We start from the raw sequence: 19,998 nt of genomic DNA, 5'->3' as shown, positions 1-19,998 counted from the left end.
TAAGTTGGCGAATCGCTCACATGTAAATTATAGGGTTTTCTACTAAATCTTTTCGACTAAATATTCTTTTTACAAAAGCCTTAGTAAGTCTTCTAAGCTTTTTGAGCTCATGTTGATATCACAATATGAGTTTATTATTTAATCAAAAAATAAAGTGAGAATCTTTCAATTAGTTTATATTAATTTAAGTAAAATATATTTTGGAAGCTTAATCATGTTATAAACAAATAATAATGTTATGGCTCCACATAAAAACATTATATAAACAACTCATAATGTATTATTGAGTTATTAGACTAATTATTAATTAGTTACCAGTCCAAATGTCCAAAAGTCCTAAATCATGATATAAGCAAATAATAACTTTATTTATCCAATTAAAAGCATGATACAACTATTAATGTTATTTAATACACAACAGCTGCACGATAGTTAAAAAAACAGTGAATGCATATCATGCAATACATAATAAGCAAAATTAATTTTTTTTTAAGTGCTTACATATTATGTATACAATAACAATTAGTTTACGTATTAGTTAACTAATATCTATAAAATATTTAATTTTATTTATCAAATTTGATAGATAATTTTTTTATCAACCATAAAGCTCTGTTGTTTACTGTAAATTTTTCAATATCATAACTTTTAAACAATCTGAAAGTGTTTTTATTTTCAGACCTTAAGTTACTCCACTGTGAAAATTGCAAGCTTTTCTTTTGTATTTCCCAAAAAGTTTCAAAATTTAGAACTTTTTTTGTTATGGCAATTAATTAATATATATACAATACATAAACCGCACACTGAGCCAAATGATATTTCATACATGACAGTGGCCTAATATACACACACACACACACACACACACACACACACACACACACACACACACACACACACACACACATATATATATATGTATGTATATATGGGTGTGTGTGAATATATCTAGATATATATATATATATATATATATATATATATATATATATATATATATATATATATACACACTGGCGAGCAAAAAAAAGTGAATAGTACAATTTTTCAGTAAATTATGTATTATTAATCAATTAAAAATATAATACATAAAATATAACATATCGCTTATGTTAAATACATATACATACACATATATACGACTCATTTTGAAAAAAAAAATTAATATTTTGTGGCCACCACCATTTTTCATCACTTCATTTAATTGATGTGGCATCGACTCAATTAAATTTGCTATCAAACGGTCAGGTAGTGGTGTAGTGGTAGAGCGCTCGCCGGTAGTGGTGTAGTGGTAGAGCGCTCGCTTCCTAAGCGAGAGGTTCCGAGTTTGATCCCCACCACGTCCCTGGTAGTACCGCGCTCGACTTGTTTCTCTGCGCAGCGGCCTTGTTCGTCAAGGTTCGTGTTTCGGAGTTATAGAGTTGAGAGAGGGTTATAACCACAATTAAGTAGCCTCCTCGTCTGTAGTGGCCTTCTGGGCCTTGGGGAGGTGAATTAACAAAAAAAAAAAAAAAAAAAAAAAAAAAAAAAAAAAAAAAAAAAAAAAAAGGTATCGTAACCCAAACTTGTTTTATGGCTGCCCAAAGATCATCCAAAGATGAAATATTTTTTATGGACCTCTTTATCCAATCTATGCAATCTGCCCACACCTTTGGCAGAAAAACAACCCCAAACCATAATTCTAAGATTACCCTTTACCGTTTGGTGAATACAATCTGGATTTAATTGTTCGTTCTTACGTCTAATGCACATCTGTGGACAATCTGAATGCAAACAAAATCGTGATTCATCTGACCATAATATTTTTGTCCAGTCTGTGTTTTTATTATATTTTACCCAAGCTAACCTTGCCTTTTTATGGCGTGCTGTAAGACAATTTCGAGGCGTCTTAAAGATCAGGGATTCAAAATACACCCATGTAAAAAAGTACCTCTTCTTACAGCACGCCATAAAAAGGCAAGGTTAGCTTGGGTAAAATATAATATTCCTATATATATATAAAGGTTGTATAGCAATTTTGAGGTCTGCGCTAGCCTCCATAGAGGTCGCAGACAAAATCAGATTTAATAGCATTTTAGAGAAAAATGGGGTTAAGGTTAACAATTTTCATTTTAGTTGTGTTTTATACCATTTAATTGTAGTGATTTGTTTTAATTTGTTTTAAATTGTTTTAATTTGTTTTAAATTGTTTCATTTAATTGTAGTGATTAGTTGTGTTTTATATCATTTAATTGTAGTTATACAGTATAAATTCTCTGAGAATAAACTGTTTTAAAAAAGGAATATAATTTTAAAAAGACTTCCTTTAAGATCAGCACCAAAATGATTTCATTTTTAAGATCAACATGAACTGTTAAAAATGAAAAAATATATTAAAAAAACTTTTGATGCTTTAAAAAAAAAAAAAAACTACTTTTGTTGTATATCTTTATTCAAATTTCTGATTTCCATTGTGCTTCCCAATCAAACTTTTTTGCTCCTAGACTCCAATAAGTTTGTTACAAATTTATGAAGCTTTTCATAGCCATATCTAATTTCTGATGCCTTTGTGACTATTGCAACAATTATTTCCATACTTTGACTACGACAAGGATATTTTGAAATACTTAATGGACTGTCATTGGCTTTCAAAAAGTCTATATTTGAAAAGACATTCAGTAAAGGTGATGAACTAACTTCCTTAATGTCCAATTTACTAATTCATAGTAATCATTGGCTCCATGATTTAGTGTTGCAGGAAGTTTAAAATGTCAATTGTGTTTATTTCTGGACTTGAGTATTTTTTGTATGGCTGTCGATCTAACTTCTTTTCTTTTACCATTTACAATTGCCAATAATATATTCTCAGTGTTAGATATCTTATTTGAAACCTCTTTGATTAAATAGATAAACAGATACTGTAAAAATATTTTTGATCTGAGCTTAATGTACTGAGGATGCTATCAACAAGTATATGAAAAGCCCTGAATAGCCAATTCATCATAAAAAAATCCTACTTTGATTAAATTTGCTTAAGAAACTATCGGATTTATAAAGTTTGTCATTTTCATCATTAGATTCATCTAATTCAATACTTTCCTCACATTCAAACGCATCCCATTCTTTCATTGGCATTTTAAAAGTACATTTGCATTTCTCTCTTTCTACTTTTGCATCATAACAATAACGCAAAATATATTAAACATTTTGTCAAAAGCTTTCAGTTTGGCATAAAAAAATATCATTTCTTTTAAGTCTAGAAATTTTATTTAAATTGGACACTTTTTCCATTAATCTACATACTTTTGATGAATTTCCTTCTGTTTTGATTGTTAGAAAAACTAAATTTACACCATATATTTTTAATTTCTGTAGTAACTAATCAATAACATTCATGAGCAGAACTTGACCCTTTGCTGTTAGCATCTTCATTTCTGCATACATAAAAGCAATATATTACAACATCTCTTTTTGTAGGCATCAATGCTGTTGGAAATTTAGTATCTCGCCCAAATGTTATGTTATCAGTATTACTGCGAGTATGAAATATTGTCATATATGAGTTGCTTTTTATTAACTATATACTACTTTCAATTACTAAGAAATAAAATATATACATTTATACTATAAAATATATAACAAATAGAGGCTAAAAAAAATATATAACAAATAGAGGCTGAAAAAAAATTTAATAAAACGATATTAAAATTAACTGCAACTCGTACAAATTGTTTCAAATTATCATAAATTTTATCATAGCAAAGTAATATTGTTCAAATTATTATAGGACATAGAATCCTAAAAATTAAAAATTAAAATAAAAAAAATTAAAATTCTAAAAATAATATAAAATATAACTAAAAACTTAAAAATTAAAATGAATTAAATATAATTGTTAAGAGATTTAAATGAAAAAAATTTTAAAATTTTTATTTTATGCAAAAATTGTGGTGTATGGTGCAACCCCTAGGGGTAAGTGTAAATATTTTTAATATAGTTTATATAATTTATTATACCAATTCATAAACACCACTAGTGCTGTTTGTCAAAATTTTTAAAAAGTATGGTTATGACCCACCATAATATATATTAAGGGTGTTCAAAAAACAAAATTTTCAAAACACGAATACACAAGAAGCCAAATTTGGGGCAAATATTTAAAAAAAAAAATTCCAAAAAAAAATTCCAAAAATATTGACATTTACTATGTGCTCAAGCGGCAAAATACCCCGAAAATATGCCCCGAATTGTTCCTAAATTATTTGTCTTTGAGCGCAAGGTAAATCTCAATACTTTGTAAAACTTTTTTTTTATGTGATCATAATGGTCTAAAGTTTTTTTTAGATTGTTGTGTATCCTAGTTTTTTCATAATTGTTGTTTAAATTAAAAAACAATTTTGCAAAAAATAATTTGTGCAAATACGCAAAAAAAGAATATTTTAAACAACAATTATGAAAAAATCCAGGATACACAACAATCTAAAAAACAATGGACCATTATGATCACATTAGAAAAAAACTTTTACAAAATATTGAGATATTAATATTTTGTAAAAGTTTTTTTCTAATGTGATCATACAATACAATTCGTGCATTTCTTCGGGGTATTTTGCCACTTGAGCACAAAGTAAATGTCAAAATTTTTGGAATTCTTTTTTATAATTGTATTTTTTTAATATTTGCCCCAAATTTGGCTTCTTGTGTATTGGTGTTTTGAAAATTTTATTTTTTTAAACACCCCTAATATATATATATATATATATATATATATATATATATATATATATATATATATATATATATATATATATATATATATATATATATAGGATATTGAATAAAAATTTTATTTCAAAAGTTGTTTTTTTTTTTAATGATAAATGTAATTTTATTTAAACAATTTGTTTTCTCAAACAACAATGACAATGAATGTGTTTTAATAAATGTTTTTTAAAAATACTTCTTGATAATTTAAATAAAGTTAATTTTTTATTGAATGATAACTAGATATAAGGTTTTTTTTATATAAAAGAGTTCACCTAATTTTATAAAAACATTAGAAAAGATCAAAGTTTTAAAGTTCATCGCGTTGGTTTTGTATTAGGAGAAATTTAAAAAAATCTTTTAATTTTTTTAAATGTTTAATTAAAATTATTTATATTATTTTTTTTTTTTAATAATTTATGTATTCTTTCTTTTGATTGATATATAAAAATACATTATTTAATAAGAATAATCATAAAAATATTTTTATTTAGACATTTTAAAAAAAGAAAAAAGATTTATTTGTTATTCTCATTATATAAAAAAAACTTGTTAGGAACTTGTCAAACCAAAGCAATGAGTTATTCAACCTTAACGTAATTACATAATAAAACATAATAAAAAATAATTTTCTATTAGAGTTTTAGTTTTTCTGATTTTTATTAGTTAATTTTTTTATAGAGCTAAAGGTTTTAATTTTTTTTTAAATTTCTCTTTTGTAAAGATTTCTTTTTTTTTTTATTTAGTTTAGCCTGTTTATAATTTTTTTTTTCATGTTAGTTTTATTCAGCGCATTTTTAATTATCTAAAGAGCATGGTCAAGCTTTCAAAAAAACAAAAACAATTACATGTGTGGTCAAGATTGAAGTGCAATCGCACGCCTTACCTGTCCATTAGGGGGTTGATTTTTTCACAACTATACATGGGTATAGTGCCAAAATCTGACATTCTACATGAGATTACCAATTGCAAAAGTTTTACTGACTAAAGTTTTAAAAATGTCCCCCGTAAGTAAAAAAATATAATGTAAAAATCGACAAATTAACAGAAAATAGCAATTTATTTTTACAAAACTTTCTGTTCATTAATATACAAAGATCAATTGTTTGTGCAATTTAAAAGTTGTTGTGCAGAATAAATCTGAATTTCATCTTGTCAATATCTTGTGCATAAATTTCTTGCATAATTTTTATGGCTCTTTCCGCACAGATATTAGATCTCTGAATTCCTTGTATGCGACTGGGCTCCTGGGACCAAAATGTTTTCAAGGTTTTCATGGCTGTAGTTGAAGTTATTGCTTGCTCTAAATTGTTAAAATTATGTTCTGAGTATTGCATGTCAGAAAACCATATATCAGACCAGGCTGAAGTAATGAAGTCACAAACCATGCAAAGTTGATTATTATTCGACTCATTTAAAATATATGCCAGAAGAGCATAGATTGCTTTTGAATTCCATCTGGCATTGTTCAATGATGGCAGACTTTTGAATTTTATAGCCGGATAACTACCATTCACCTTCATGTATCGGTAACTTTGTACCAACTCAAACAAAAAGTCCATATCACCTCTCCATTTATTAGTCTTTACTTTACAAATTTTTTCACCTTGCTTAAAGTTTGATTTTAAATTTTCATAGTTTTATTGCAGGTTTACAATAAATTTGTAATGTATTTCTGGTGATGAGCTTTTTCCTTCATCTAAAATTTCATTCATGGAATGCTTCAAAATTGTGTCTAACACATGATGCTGACAACCAATAAATTGAACTGGTTCAAGATTTTTTCTTTCAAATTCTCTTTGAAGTTGGCTTACAACTCCATTTTTACTTCCAGTATTAACACTTGTGGTATCAGATATTATAACTTTAATACTACTCCATAGTTGAAATTTATCTAGCACTTCAGCTATTCCACTGTAAATGCTATTAGCTTTACCATCACCCAGTTTCAAAATGGCTAACTTGACCTCCTTTTCTGCATTTTTTAAAATCAAGACTTGATACTCAATCCCGGAAATTCTTTTACCATCAAAATGCAACACCCAATCATCATTTTTTAAATGATTAATCATATGCTTTTCCATTTTTTGAGCTTCTGACATTGTAGCTCTATAAACCCCAGATTTGGATGGTGCTTGCACATTAACACCACATTCAGATAAATTTTTGCAAACTTCTGCTGATCTCTTAATACTTAGTTTTGACTTCTTAACTAAGTTAACAGCAACAGTGGTGTTCTCATATTTTCTCTTTGTTTTTTGGCCTGGCGGATTATAATCAGAATCTTGCTCATCATCTTGTTCATTGTCTCCTTTATTGTCATCACTGACCTCTACTGTACCTGTATCAGCTGTGATAGTTCTCTTCTTGCCAGCTTTAGATGGATGTACTTTAACAATTTTTGATGTGCAATAACCAGCTTGACCATCAGTTTTCACCTGTAATATATAAAATTCTTTATCTTCATTGCTAAGCCAGTTACCATTCACTTTGGTTATATCAAATAAATAATACCACTTTTCTTCAAAAAATTGTTTGGATTTTTGAACAGAATGATATTTCTTAATAAGAATTTCTACTTTTTTTGTTATAGACCTTTCATTAATTTTTGGTAAACTCAGTTTAAGCCATAAATCAGATAATTCTGCGCCAACCATTTTACATCTGGAATACACTGACTTCTCTAAATTTGATAAGTAATTATACCGACCAATAACAGAATAAGCTTTTGGCATTTTATTCATAATGCCAAGTGGCTGCAAAACTTTGTGTATGTGAGATCTTGTTGATTTTGATTTCTCAAAGTGGACTAGATTTTTTGTCCAGGCTTTGATATTTTCAGGTTTTTCAGCTATCTCGGAGCTAATTCTGGACATTCTGAAATATAAAGTAAATTGAAATAATTTTAAGTTACATGCAAAATTAAAATGAAATCTAGTAAACACAAAAAATCACCTTGATTGGAACACGTTTATCTTGACTGCAAATGACAACAATTCAATCTTGTGCTTGCAGAAATTGATAACATCGGATGCATTCAAACAATGTATACTCAAACTTATATACTTATATGTTTGTTTATTTGTATCACGCTACGCCAATGATATTGTAATTATAATAATTACAATATCTTTGTGCTACACATTAAAAATTGTTAAAAAACATTTACAATTTTTTATTTTCATATTACAATTTCATATTTACGGGTGACATTTTTGCAATCAAATGTCTTAAGGTATACATTTTTATAAATAAATATAAAAATGTCAGCTTTTAAAAATATACCCATTGATTTAAAAAAAAAAAAAGTTGAAAAATCAACCCCCTACTGTCCATGACTGATGTATATATATATATATATATATATATATATATATATATATATATATATATATATATATATATATATATATATATATATATATATATACACACACATATATATATACACACACATATATATATATACATACATATATATATATATATACACACATCATTAAATAAATATATATATACATAATTAAATAAATATATACATAATTAAGTGTATATATAAACACACATAATCAAATAAACATATATATATATATATATATACATAATTGAATATATATATATATATATATATATATATATATATATATATATATATATATATATATATATACACACACACACATATATATACACATCATTAAATAAATATATATACATAATTAAATAAATATATACATTATTAAGTGTATATATATATAATTATATATATATATGTGTGTATATATATATATATATATATATATATATATATATATATATATATATATATATATATATATATATATATATATATATATATATATATATATGTTAAATATATATATATTTAACATATATATATATATATATGTTAAATATATATATATACGTTAAATATATATATATATATATGTTAAATATATATATATATATATATATATATATATATATATATATATATATATATATATATATATATATATATGTTAAATATATATAAAATCTGTTAACATTTAGCAACATGTTTACATTTAGCGAATTACAGTTAATTTGTTAACTTTTTATGGCATTTTATTTTCTAATATTTGTTTATATTTTACATTTTGACTTATTTTATTGATTAATCTGCTGTTACTAGCATATTTATATCAAAAAAATACTTTTTTAATTGAAAAATATATTTGCTTTCATAAATTATCAAGTTATCTTTTTAATTTAATATTTAACAAAGTTTATATAACCAAAGTAAATAAATTAAACTAATAATATTATATTATTTATGATGGGTATAATTAATAGAAGACTTACTTGCAGTTTATGTTTAACAATGTGCTCTGGTACATTAACTCGTAGCTTCTTCAATAGATTCATAATACTAGACTCACTCAATACACCTACTTTTTCTTTATCAAGTAAACGAAAATTATGCCTCAGCCACCTTAGAAAGTAAAAAATATGTTTAAGTATGTTTTAAAAGTTAAATATCATGAAAAGTTTTATTAACTTGGCAATAAACTATTATTGTTATTGTAATTGTTTTTTCATAGATTATTTCCACCAACTGCTCTTTTTAAGAGGTTTTCATTTTAAGTTATTTTTCCTACAGACTTTTTTAAACTGCTTATTCCAGTAGATTAATGAAATAAAAACTGCTTAAAACAATTTAAAGACATTTTTTTTTTTATCCTTTGAAAATTGCAAAAAGTTGCCATTTTGATGGAAAACTTGTTGGAATAAGAAAAAAAATGCTTAGACTCCACTAACATACACAAAACATGAATCTATCTCAAATTAAAAAATCAAACAAATAAAATACCATAATTAAACAAAATTAACTGCTTTAAATACTACAATAGTCTTAAAAGTATCACATTGCACAAAAATATTGTTTTTTTTTAAAGAGGTCCCAAAGTGCCGGGACAAGTTGTGTTTACTTTGAAGAGAATGATAAAAAAAATGTTTGGGCAGAATTTTTTAAAGTAAAACAAAATAATAAATGTATACCACTTTATTGTTTTAGTTGAAGCTCGCTGTCTCCACAGTAGCAATTCTCTTGGAGTCTTTAAAATATATGCCGCAATCTACAGACTTTATAATTTATTCAAGCGCATTTAAAATAAAAAAGAGTTTTAGTAAATGACACCATTGTAGAACTTTGATAAGAAATCTTAAAAAATTAGTTTGTCAGCAAATTGTAGACTTTTTTTTTTCATTATAGATTATTAAAGAATTTGTTTAGTTACTTATCATTATATAAAAGTTTATTTTTAAATCATAAATTACTCTAGAATTTTTTTAATTATTTCAAATTATTATTTTATTGTTATTTTTACGAAGTTCGCATTAAAAATAATAATAAAATATTTCAGACATTTTAAGCTTGTTTATTGCTGTAAATTAATTTTGTGTTATATTTGTTGTTATTAAATTATTATTACCCATATAAAGATTCTGTTAAAAAAATTAGTTTGTATTTTTTTAACCTTATAAAAGTTTAACTAAAAGCATTTAGGAATTGTTCATAAAGTACATACGCTTGGGTGGGGCAGAGGGGGTCTACCAAGAGCATATATGAGATGGAGGGCAGGGGGTCAATTATAAAAGTACGGAGATACTAATGTAAAAAAAATATTATAAAAAGTTGGGTAGGTAGGTTAAGAGCATAGATAGTTTTAAGGAGATGGAGGGTACTCAAAAAACTATAGCAAAATATGTGAAATGGAGGGGGGGGGGGGGGAGAAGGGTCAAAATTCAGGCGTATGTACATTATGGACAATCATTTATTTGCTAAACCTTTCATCGGGTCACATATATTCTCGAAATACTTATTTAATCAAGGGAGATATATTTAACAAAATTTATTCTATAAAACATGTATTGCTCATTTTATTTTATTTTTAAATAATAAAATAATAATTTTATTTTTAAATAATTAAAATTAAATAATTACTGTAAAAGATTGAAAAAAAAGTGAATTATTATCAAGTCAATTTTGAAATCGAAATCGTTCAACAAAAAACCTTTCATTGTTTGCTAATTTTTTGATAAGAGAAATGTAAAATACTTGCCAAATACAAGGAAATATTAAATATATTTTTTAACGCACGCTTCAACACAATAACAATTTTAATCACCGTCTGTCTTCAATTATTGCCATAAAACATTTATTGCTTTAATTAATAAAAAGCTGTCTGTTTCATGCTCTGTTATGCATTGATGATCTTTAAAAAAAAAAACTTTCTTTACTTTACATAGTCATTATGTACTAAAAAGTTAATGTCTGTTATTATTACTAGTATTAATACTGCGCACATCAGTTTATATTAAAAAGAATGTTATATAATTTGTAATACCTGAGACAGTATTTATTTCCTTTATTTCAACACAAGACATTCTTTCTCAAGAGGCATAGTTTTACAATATCCATATTTACACCATTGTTCAACCCCAATACTTAAACGGCTTAACTTTGACGTTTTAGCAATATCAAAATTTAAATTTTCATAGCTGATACGATTTTCAACTATTTCATTTCTTTTATCCATACAGGTTTTTATTTGACTTTTTTTAAAGAGGTCCAAATGCAAAATACAAAATTACCTTAATATTTATATGCAAATTATAAAAATTTATCAATTGCCACTAAATTGACATACTTAATAATATTTTCTAACTATAAATCAAAGAATTTGGCTGTTATCTTCAATAAATGATGTTGTTTACCAAACTTATTACTAGATTAAAAATTTAAAAATTTTTTAAATCTCGTTTCAATTGGAGAACAAAAACCTCATAGGAATAACAGCTTAGATAAACTAAAAAAAAGTTCCCATTATTTACATAAAAGAAAAAAAGATTCAGAAATATAATAATAATAATAAGGTAATAATAATAATAATAATAATAATAATAATAATATAATAATAATAATAATAAGGTGATCAACGACTTTTTTATATATTTATTTTATATAAGAGTGTAATATAAAAATCCTAATTTTATTGGTTCTCGCCCTCTATAAAAAAATATTCTCATGTTTAGCTTCCAATAAAATTTATAGGAAAGTCAGGGTTGCATGGTTTTAACCAAATGGTTTAAACCATGGTTTAAATCAATTAAAAAAATGTTGGTTTAAACCAAATTAATGTTTTTTTAAAAAGATTTAAACTTACAACAGAAAACTAAAACAGGGTTATGTTAAAAAATATAACTAATCTGCAATATAGATATTTTTTTAAATCCATGATTTTTGTTTCTGTTTTTTAATAGAATAGAGTCCTCAGTGTTCTTATAGAACAGAGCAGTAATAAATTAGTAATAACATTATTTATCTGTTTTCTTCTACAGTCTTTTTCTCCTTCATTAGGTTCATCAAGAAGCATTGCTTCCTGATGAACTTATTTCATCAGGAAGTTTTCTTAACGATATATATTTAAATGTTTAGCAAAACTATAAGTAGTTCTAACATATTTTATTGATACCACAAAAAATGTCTCAAAAAACTGCGCGCAAATGTGATATGATTTGGTTAAAATATACACGAGTGACTAAAGAAAGGGGTGTGGAGCAGTTAGTAATGCGTGTAGAAAAGAAATGGAAGGTCAAATTCAAAGGATGCATGAACATATAAAAATATGCAAGCAGTTACAACCCCATGAAATTATGGAGTCAATGGAAGATCTACAACTTCTTGAAGGTAGTTAAATTACTGCATTGCAATTTTAAATTTTAAATTTTCCCTAAATTGTAAACATATATATTCAAATTATCACGTATAGACATATTAACTTAGAATAATTCAATAAACTGCAATTTCATTTTAAAGGTAACTCACCATCAACATCACAACAACAAATGAAAAGGTCTCAGTTCAATTCAACATCAGTTGATAAATATTTGAAAATTGATAAGTTTTTCACACGAACAAGCCTCAAAGAGAAAGATTTATTTGATCTGCAACTTGGTAGATTTATATATAGTACAAACTCTAGCTTCAGAACAGTTGAACACAAATAATTTTATATATAAAAAATAAAAAATTTATCAATATGCTTTATCCAGGATACACTCTACCTAATAGAACTCAAATTGGAGGAGAAATATTAGATAGGGTTTACGCAGAAGAAATTGAAAAATGTAATGTATTGAATGGGAAAATTGTAGCCATGTAAATTTGGATGCACAGTAAAAAGCTTTGTGACTGATAATGCAGCTAATATGAAATCAATGAGACAAGTACTGTCATCTGAAAGAGATATTATCATAACTTATGGGTGTGCTGCTCATATGCTGAATCTTTTAGCAAATGATCTTAACATTGAAAATGTGAGCAAATGTTACATAAATAATAGAATATATAAGAAATAATCATAAAGCTGGAGCAATTTATAAATTAAATGGAGGAACAAAATTGCCACTTCCTACTGATACTCGCTGGAATTTTGTATGTGATTCACTTGAAAAATATGTCAACAACTAGAGCATTATTTTCACAATGTTTGAAAAAAATAAAGACTTAGATCCCATGATTGGTAAAAAAGTAAGTGATATACAGATAAGGCGAAACACAGAAGATTTATTAAAAATATTAAAACCAATTGCAGTAGCTCTAGATAAGTTGCAAAGACGTCAAACAAAAATAAGTGACACTGTTGAAATTTTTAAAGATTTGATAAACAGTTTATCATTTTTAATAAACGAAAAAAAAAAAATTGAATCTAGATACCTTCAGACTGTCAGTGATGCTCATTTCCTGGCAAATACAATAGATTTTGGATGTAATCTTTCTGAAAATGAAAATGAAGCTGCCATGAATTTCGCAGATAAAGAGTTCAAGAATTTGTTACCAATAATATTCAAATTAAAATCCAAATCTGCTCCATTCGATAAAAGCTATTTGTATAGTGAATCTGTTTTAAAAAATCACCAATAGAATGGTAGAAATCTCTAAAAATTGTGGAGTGTAACATAATGGATATTGAAGGTTTATTAAATGCACCAGCTTCTAGTGCTGGAATCGAAAGAATTTTTTCAACTTTTGGCCTTGTTCATTCTAAGTTAAGAAACCAATTGGGGGTAGAAAAAGCAGCAAAGCTTGTATTTATATATTAAACATTAAACAATGATGTATTGAATAATTTTGATAAAATTTTACAGTAATAATGATAAAGAATATAGTTTACTCAAATAAAATGCGTTATACTTTTTTTTAATTTAAAAGGATAACTAAATACGGCATTATTTAATAAAAACCTAATTTTAACCAAAAAAACCATGGTTATTTTGGGTTTTTTAAAAAAACCTATGGTTTTTGGTTTTTTTAAAAAAACCAGTTTTTTTGCAACCCTGAGGAAAGTCATACGATTGATAATAAATGGAAATTTAAAAAACAAATAAAACAACAAATAATATTGATTCAAAAAAAAAAAATTCTACAATGATGTCATTTACTAAAACTCTTTGGAATCAAATGCGCTTGAATATATTATAAAGTCTGTAGATTGTGGTGTATATTTTAAAGACTCCAAGAGAATTGCTACTGTGGAGACTGTGAGCTTCAAGTAAAACAACAAAGTTTTTTTTATTGGTATACATTTATTATTTTGTTTTACTTAAAAAAATTCTGACCAAACATTTTTTTTTTATCATTTTCTTTATAAATAAACACAACTTGTCTCGGCACTTTAAGATCCCTTTAATATAAATATATTCTTAAAAATCTCCTTACAATCTTATCAAACTGTATTCATAACTCTTTCTCTAAAATGTGCTTTCTTTTCACAACCTTTTACTTTCGAAGCAGACAATACTTAATAAAGGCTAATTATGTGGTTGGTACATCATTTTTGAACATGCTTGATATAGCATTATTTGCGGTAATGATATAATATTTTTCCGGTAGTGGTGTAGTGGTAGAGTGCTCGCCTCATAAGCGAGAAGTTCTGAGTTTGATCCCCACCACATCCCTAGTAGTACCGCGCTCAACTTATTTCTCCGCGCAGCGGCCTTGTTTATCAAGGTTCGTGTTTTGGAGTTATAGAGTTGAGAGAGGGTTGTAACCACAAAAGTAGCCTTCTTGACTGTAGTGGCCTTCTCGGCCATGGGGAGGTGAACAATTAAAAAAAAAATATATGTATATATATATATATATATATATATATATATATATATATATTATATATATATATATATATATATATATATATATATATATATATATATATCAGTGCCATACCCAGAAGCAATCCCATACCATTTGACAGGTATAGGTGCCCAAATAAAAATTCCATAAGTTAATAATTTCAATATCAATTAAGTCCAACATTATTAAATAAAAGCAAATAAACAGGTAAAAAAAATTGTCATTTTTGTTAGCCGTGCATTACGTTTTATAATTATAGTGTAAACTTTATCAATGGTGCTTATATTTTTTATATAACTATGGAATTTTATTTACATGAATTTAAGTAATGATTTATATATCATTTTAAATTAAATTGCAGTGTTAGCATTTTTTAAGATTTTTTAAACAATAAATATAATAAAAATTACTAATGAAATCTGAATTCATTATTAGAAAAAGATTATTAAAAAGATTTCTTAAAAATATTTTATACATAAAATAATAATCTTTTGTTTATATTATCACAATTTTGTTGTTTTTTTAACGTATTAAATGGACTATATTTAGAAAACATAATTTGTGATAAAACATTTGCCGTACAAACTTAACAAAGTTTTAATGAAAAAAAAAAGATTTAATTCTATAAAAGAAAGAAATTCTTTAAACAAAAACACTTCTCCTTTCTAACACAAATAATGATGTTTTATAATTGCTTTTTACAACTGTATATGCTTCATTGTTAAAAGATTCATTAAAAAAGTCATCAATTAATGACAGAAAAAAAGGAATTTATTTTTGCGCAGCAAAAACAGAACTTTTAATCAAGCCATTTATTTAAAAATAATGCTCCTAAAATATGTCATCATTTATCCATTTAATTAGTCACAAAAATTGCTCTAACATTTTTAATTGGTTCCAACTTTAAAAATGAATTTCACACATGATCAAGCTTGAAAAACATTTTAAAAATTTTAAATAAATCAAGTTGAAAGCTTGTTATATTAAAATTTAAATGCTATTTCTTTTAAAAAGACAGTTGATTCATGGAACTTCTCTTGTGCATCCTATCAGCTTGATACTGGTGGAAATGTTTCCTCACTCTGGTGCAAAATATGTAGAGAGTTTTATGATGAACAGAAAAAGTAAGAGAAGTTTGGAATAAAAGTTTGAACAAATTGATGAATTTGATACTTTAATATCTATTTTATCTTAAATTATGTTTTTATAGGTAGATTACTTTATTTATAAATTGTATAGGTAGATTACTTTATTTATAGGTAGATTACTTTATTTATAGGTAGATTACTTTGTTTATAGGTAGATTACTTTATTTATAAATTTTTAAATAAAGGTGTCGAAACATTTGTTAAAGGAACAAAAACAGCTAAAAGAATTAATTTTAAGGATCACATAAACAAAAGATTCAATTCAGGAACATTATTTTAGTAAGATATAAGAGATCAACGGGAACAAGATGAATTGAGCATCAACTTAATGCACTTAATTCTAGAATTAAAAATGATCCAATATTTTTGGGCTTTGCAAACCAGCAAATTTTAATATTCATATAACAACCAAATGAAAGCTACAAAATGTATACTGCTAGGCTATCTGAAAGATAAAATTCAAATATCTTGAAGATTATTTTTAACTGCATAAAAACAGATCTCTTAAAAAGACTCAAACCAGTGGGTAAATTTCTGCAAGATTTGGAATTCTTTCACAGCTTTTGACTAAAGTATCTTGGTGTGTTAAAACCATTAAAAAACTCTCTAAACTATTAGCTCGCAAAAAAAAACCATTTAATAAATCAATTTCCAACACTTTGCCAATTTTTGGAAAATATGGTAATTGAGCAAGACATACATAAATAACTTTTAAAGTAAATAGTTATGTAGTAAATTATAAATTAGTGTTGATGTTAGTTTAATTGTTAGAAGCACATTAAAAAGAATGCCCAATGAAGCAGTTCTTTTTTTGAATAAATCCCATTCTCAAATTTCTTTTAATTTATTGACTTCACCATTTTTTTGCTGTAACAGTATTAGATGATTTATTTGTTATTGGCAATATTGTCTTTTGTAGCTCTTGTTGTAAATTAAATTCCGCAATATCAGTTTCTTCAGTTGAGCTTGAAATACTGATGTTTAGTTTTTTGCAGTATTTCTTGATAAGTTTTTGAAGTTTTTGTTTGATCGTGGATCCTTACCCATCTGGAGTTTAATTAGTAATGTCATTAAGGTCTCGTTTCTTCTTTTGATTATTCTTTTTTTAAACTGAGTAAACAGTAATTTTTTGCTTAAATTGGATTTCATACCATATAGGGATTTCATATCAATATATGTATTTATGCATGCCTTCATTGAGTACTTCATTCTTGTTACACCCATATTTCTTCCATACTTCAATATTACCACTTCGTCATCATGGATTGAAACAATAATGTCCTTTCGTATATCCAAATTAAACTCTGCCAATTATTTTGCACTATCAAATTAATCGTTTCAGCATTACTTTGGCCTTTAATTTCAATCCTATGACAAAACTAATAAATATATGCCAAAGTTTTAAAGTAACTAATAAATATATTTAATCTGGCTTAATAAAGTAAGCATTTTCATTTAAATACCTTGTGAATACTGTCTGTTCACTCATCAAATGTAATTGAAAACTTTACATTTTAACTTTAAATTTTATGAATTTACTACCAAGCTCTGTACTTTTATTTTTTTCAACATCTTTGCTTCCAACAAGGCTACAAGCAACCACTATTAGAGTTGGGAGTACTGGAAAAGAAAAGATGAAGTTTATAGAGCAAGATAATGATTGACAGACGACTTAAAAGATTGGAAATTATATGAATCAGGAAAGCATGATGAAGGAAGCAAATTCCAAAGAACTGAAGAAAGTTTTTGGAGCACTTATGAACAGTCACAGAAAAAGGATGAGACTTAATTGAATGACGAGTAAGATGAGAATGAATTTTAATAGATGGCACAAGAGACGCTAGCTCTTTAGAGCAGTGCCCATTATAATATTTGTAGAAAAGAGAAAGAGAAGCAACATTACAATGATGTGATGATGGTTGGAGTTTGGCTGCAAGAGCATGTCCAACTATGTTTACAATGTGTTTTTGCACCTTGTCTAAAAGAGAAAGAGCATCATTGGAAGATCTGCCCCAGATATGGCAACAGTATTCCCTACAAGGACAGATTTGAGATTTATAGATATAAAGAATAGAATCCAGAGAGAAAAAGTGTCAATTACGATAAAGAGATGCAACCTTAGTAGATGCTAAGGTTGCATCTCTGATTCTAAAAAAGTTGTTGATGTAATTTGTTACGGTTGTTGGACTTTTCAGCATTTTATATCTCTTCGATTAAACATAACTAATTATGGCTAATTCAACTGCAACTACTATTGGCAAAATCTCTTCTAAAGAATCTTTCTTAGTTTTAAAGTAACTTAGCATGCTTTTTGTGTTGGTCTTTTGCTTCTTTTTTTTCGACACTAGTGCTTCCTTTATCACTTGTTGCTGTGTTTTAATTAAAAATAATATCATGAAGTAGTTTCAAATAACTTCTCATTAAGAAATCTACTACTTCATGGTGGTTTTTATTTTACATAACATATTTATACTTAAAAAGGTTTTTTGCCTACTCTTAAAATACTCCCAAACACCAGATCTTGTAATTTTTAACATGGCTAAAAAGTTTTTTATTTGAAAATTAGTTAAAGAAATATTATCATAATAAATCATCTCATTGATAATAACATATCTAGCTAGACTTATCTATCACAGTATACTTTCACAGTAAAAAAATACATTTGAAGTTTACAGACAAAATAGCACAAACAACACAACTTAATTAATTTAACAAAATAAAAACTAATAAATTGAAAATATACCACTAGTAAAAATTATCATCATAGACTTTAAGATGACGTTTTTTTATAATTTTTTATGATAAATGTAAATCTTTTAAACAATTTGTACAATTGATTTTATTAAAACAAGATTTTCAACATTTTAATGAAATTTAAAAAATAATTAAAATTAATAAAACTAATAATCAAATCAAAGGAACAGGCTGAATACAAACATACATACAGTGCCATGGCTAGTGGGTCCAAAGCCCTCAAAAACCTGTAATTATGAGCCCAAAATCTAAAACGTTTTGGTGGGTGTGGGGTAGCCTAGCCACAACTCTGCATATGTACAGTGATTACAAGTGGATGAACACCAGGCCAGAAGTTCGAACAAATTACAAACATACATTTTTATAAAGTAACTTACGGGTGAACCAGTGCAGCACCAGGTCTTTACAGAACACATACAAATATAAAATTAAAAAGCCCACTCACTAAACATCATTAGCAGTTTAGTGAAACAGTTCTGCTTCTTTCATCATAAATTATTTTTACTTTTAAGCTTAACAATAAAAGTTTGCTTTCAAATAATTTAATGCAATAAAAACTTTGTTTTGGTTTGCAAAATACAAAATAAAATTATAACTTACTTTGAATGTAATATGCCTCTTATATATCAATTTATAATATATATTATAGGACTTAAACAAAATATAAAGTTATTAAATGCATACTTAATCTGCAGTTAGGATACTGATCATTAAAGACCTCTGATTCTGGAGTTTGGAACATTGCTGAATCTTTTTAAACATTTTAAAGACATAGCTAAAAGAAAATTTTTAATATTTCCATAGTAACTCATTGATTTAATTTTCCTTTTGTTTGTCTTATAACTAGCATTAGTTTTTTTAGAATCTTAGAAATGAAGAACAAATGAATACAAGAAACTATAATACCCTCTTTAATAAACTGAAAAATGTTTGTTTCCTTATTAAATGATCATAAATAGTAAGTTGTTACTTTATATAAAAGAGTGTCGCTTAATCTTGTAAAAAAATTATGAAAGAAGTTTATAAATTATTAATTCTAAATGTAGTTTATTTTGTTTTAGTTAAGTTTTTTTTCTTTCGTTAAGAATTTTTTTCTTTTTTTTTATCATGCTTTTTTTGTAATTGTCTCCCTTCAGTCTAGTTAAGCTTTTTTTGCTCATTTTTTTGAAATGT

The 19,998-nt window shown here is 25.9% G+C and overlaps 1 protein-coding gene across 1 annotated transcript in view; it reads right to left on the bottom strand.

Moving 5' to 3' along the window:
• Nucleotides 1-19,998, bottom strand: part of LOC136071938 (inactive phospholipase C-like protein 2) — a 105,831-nt gene that overhangs the window by 56,052 nt on the left and 29,781 nt on the right. Inside the window, exon 5 of the mRNA XM_065797807.1 lies at nt 9,091-9,220. Coding sequence (XP_065653879.1) covers nt 9,091-9,220 — 130 coding nt within the window. The remainder of the gene's footprint in view (nt 1-9,090; nt 9,221-19,998) is intronic.

This window comes from Hydra vulgaris, chromosome 05 (assembly GCF_038396675.1).
Source record: "Hydra vulgaris chromosome 05, alternate assembly HydraT2T_AEP".
Taxonomy (NCBI): Eukaryota; Metazoa; Cnidaria; class Hydrozoa; order Anthoathecata; family Hydridae; genus Hydra; species Hydra vulgaris.
The sequence above is the reverse complement of the archived record's forward strand: the minus strand, read 5'-3'. Positions and strand labels throughout refer to the sequence as shown.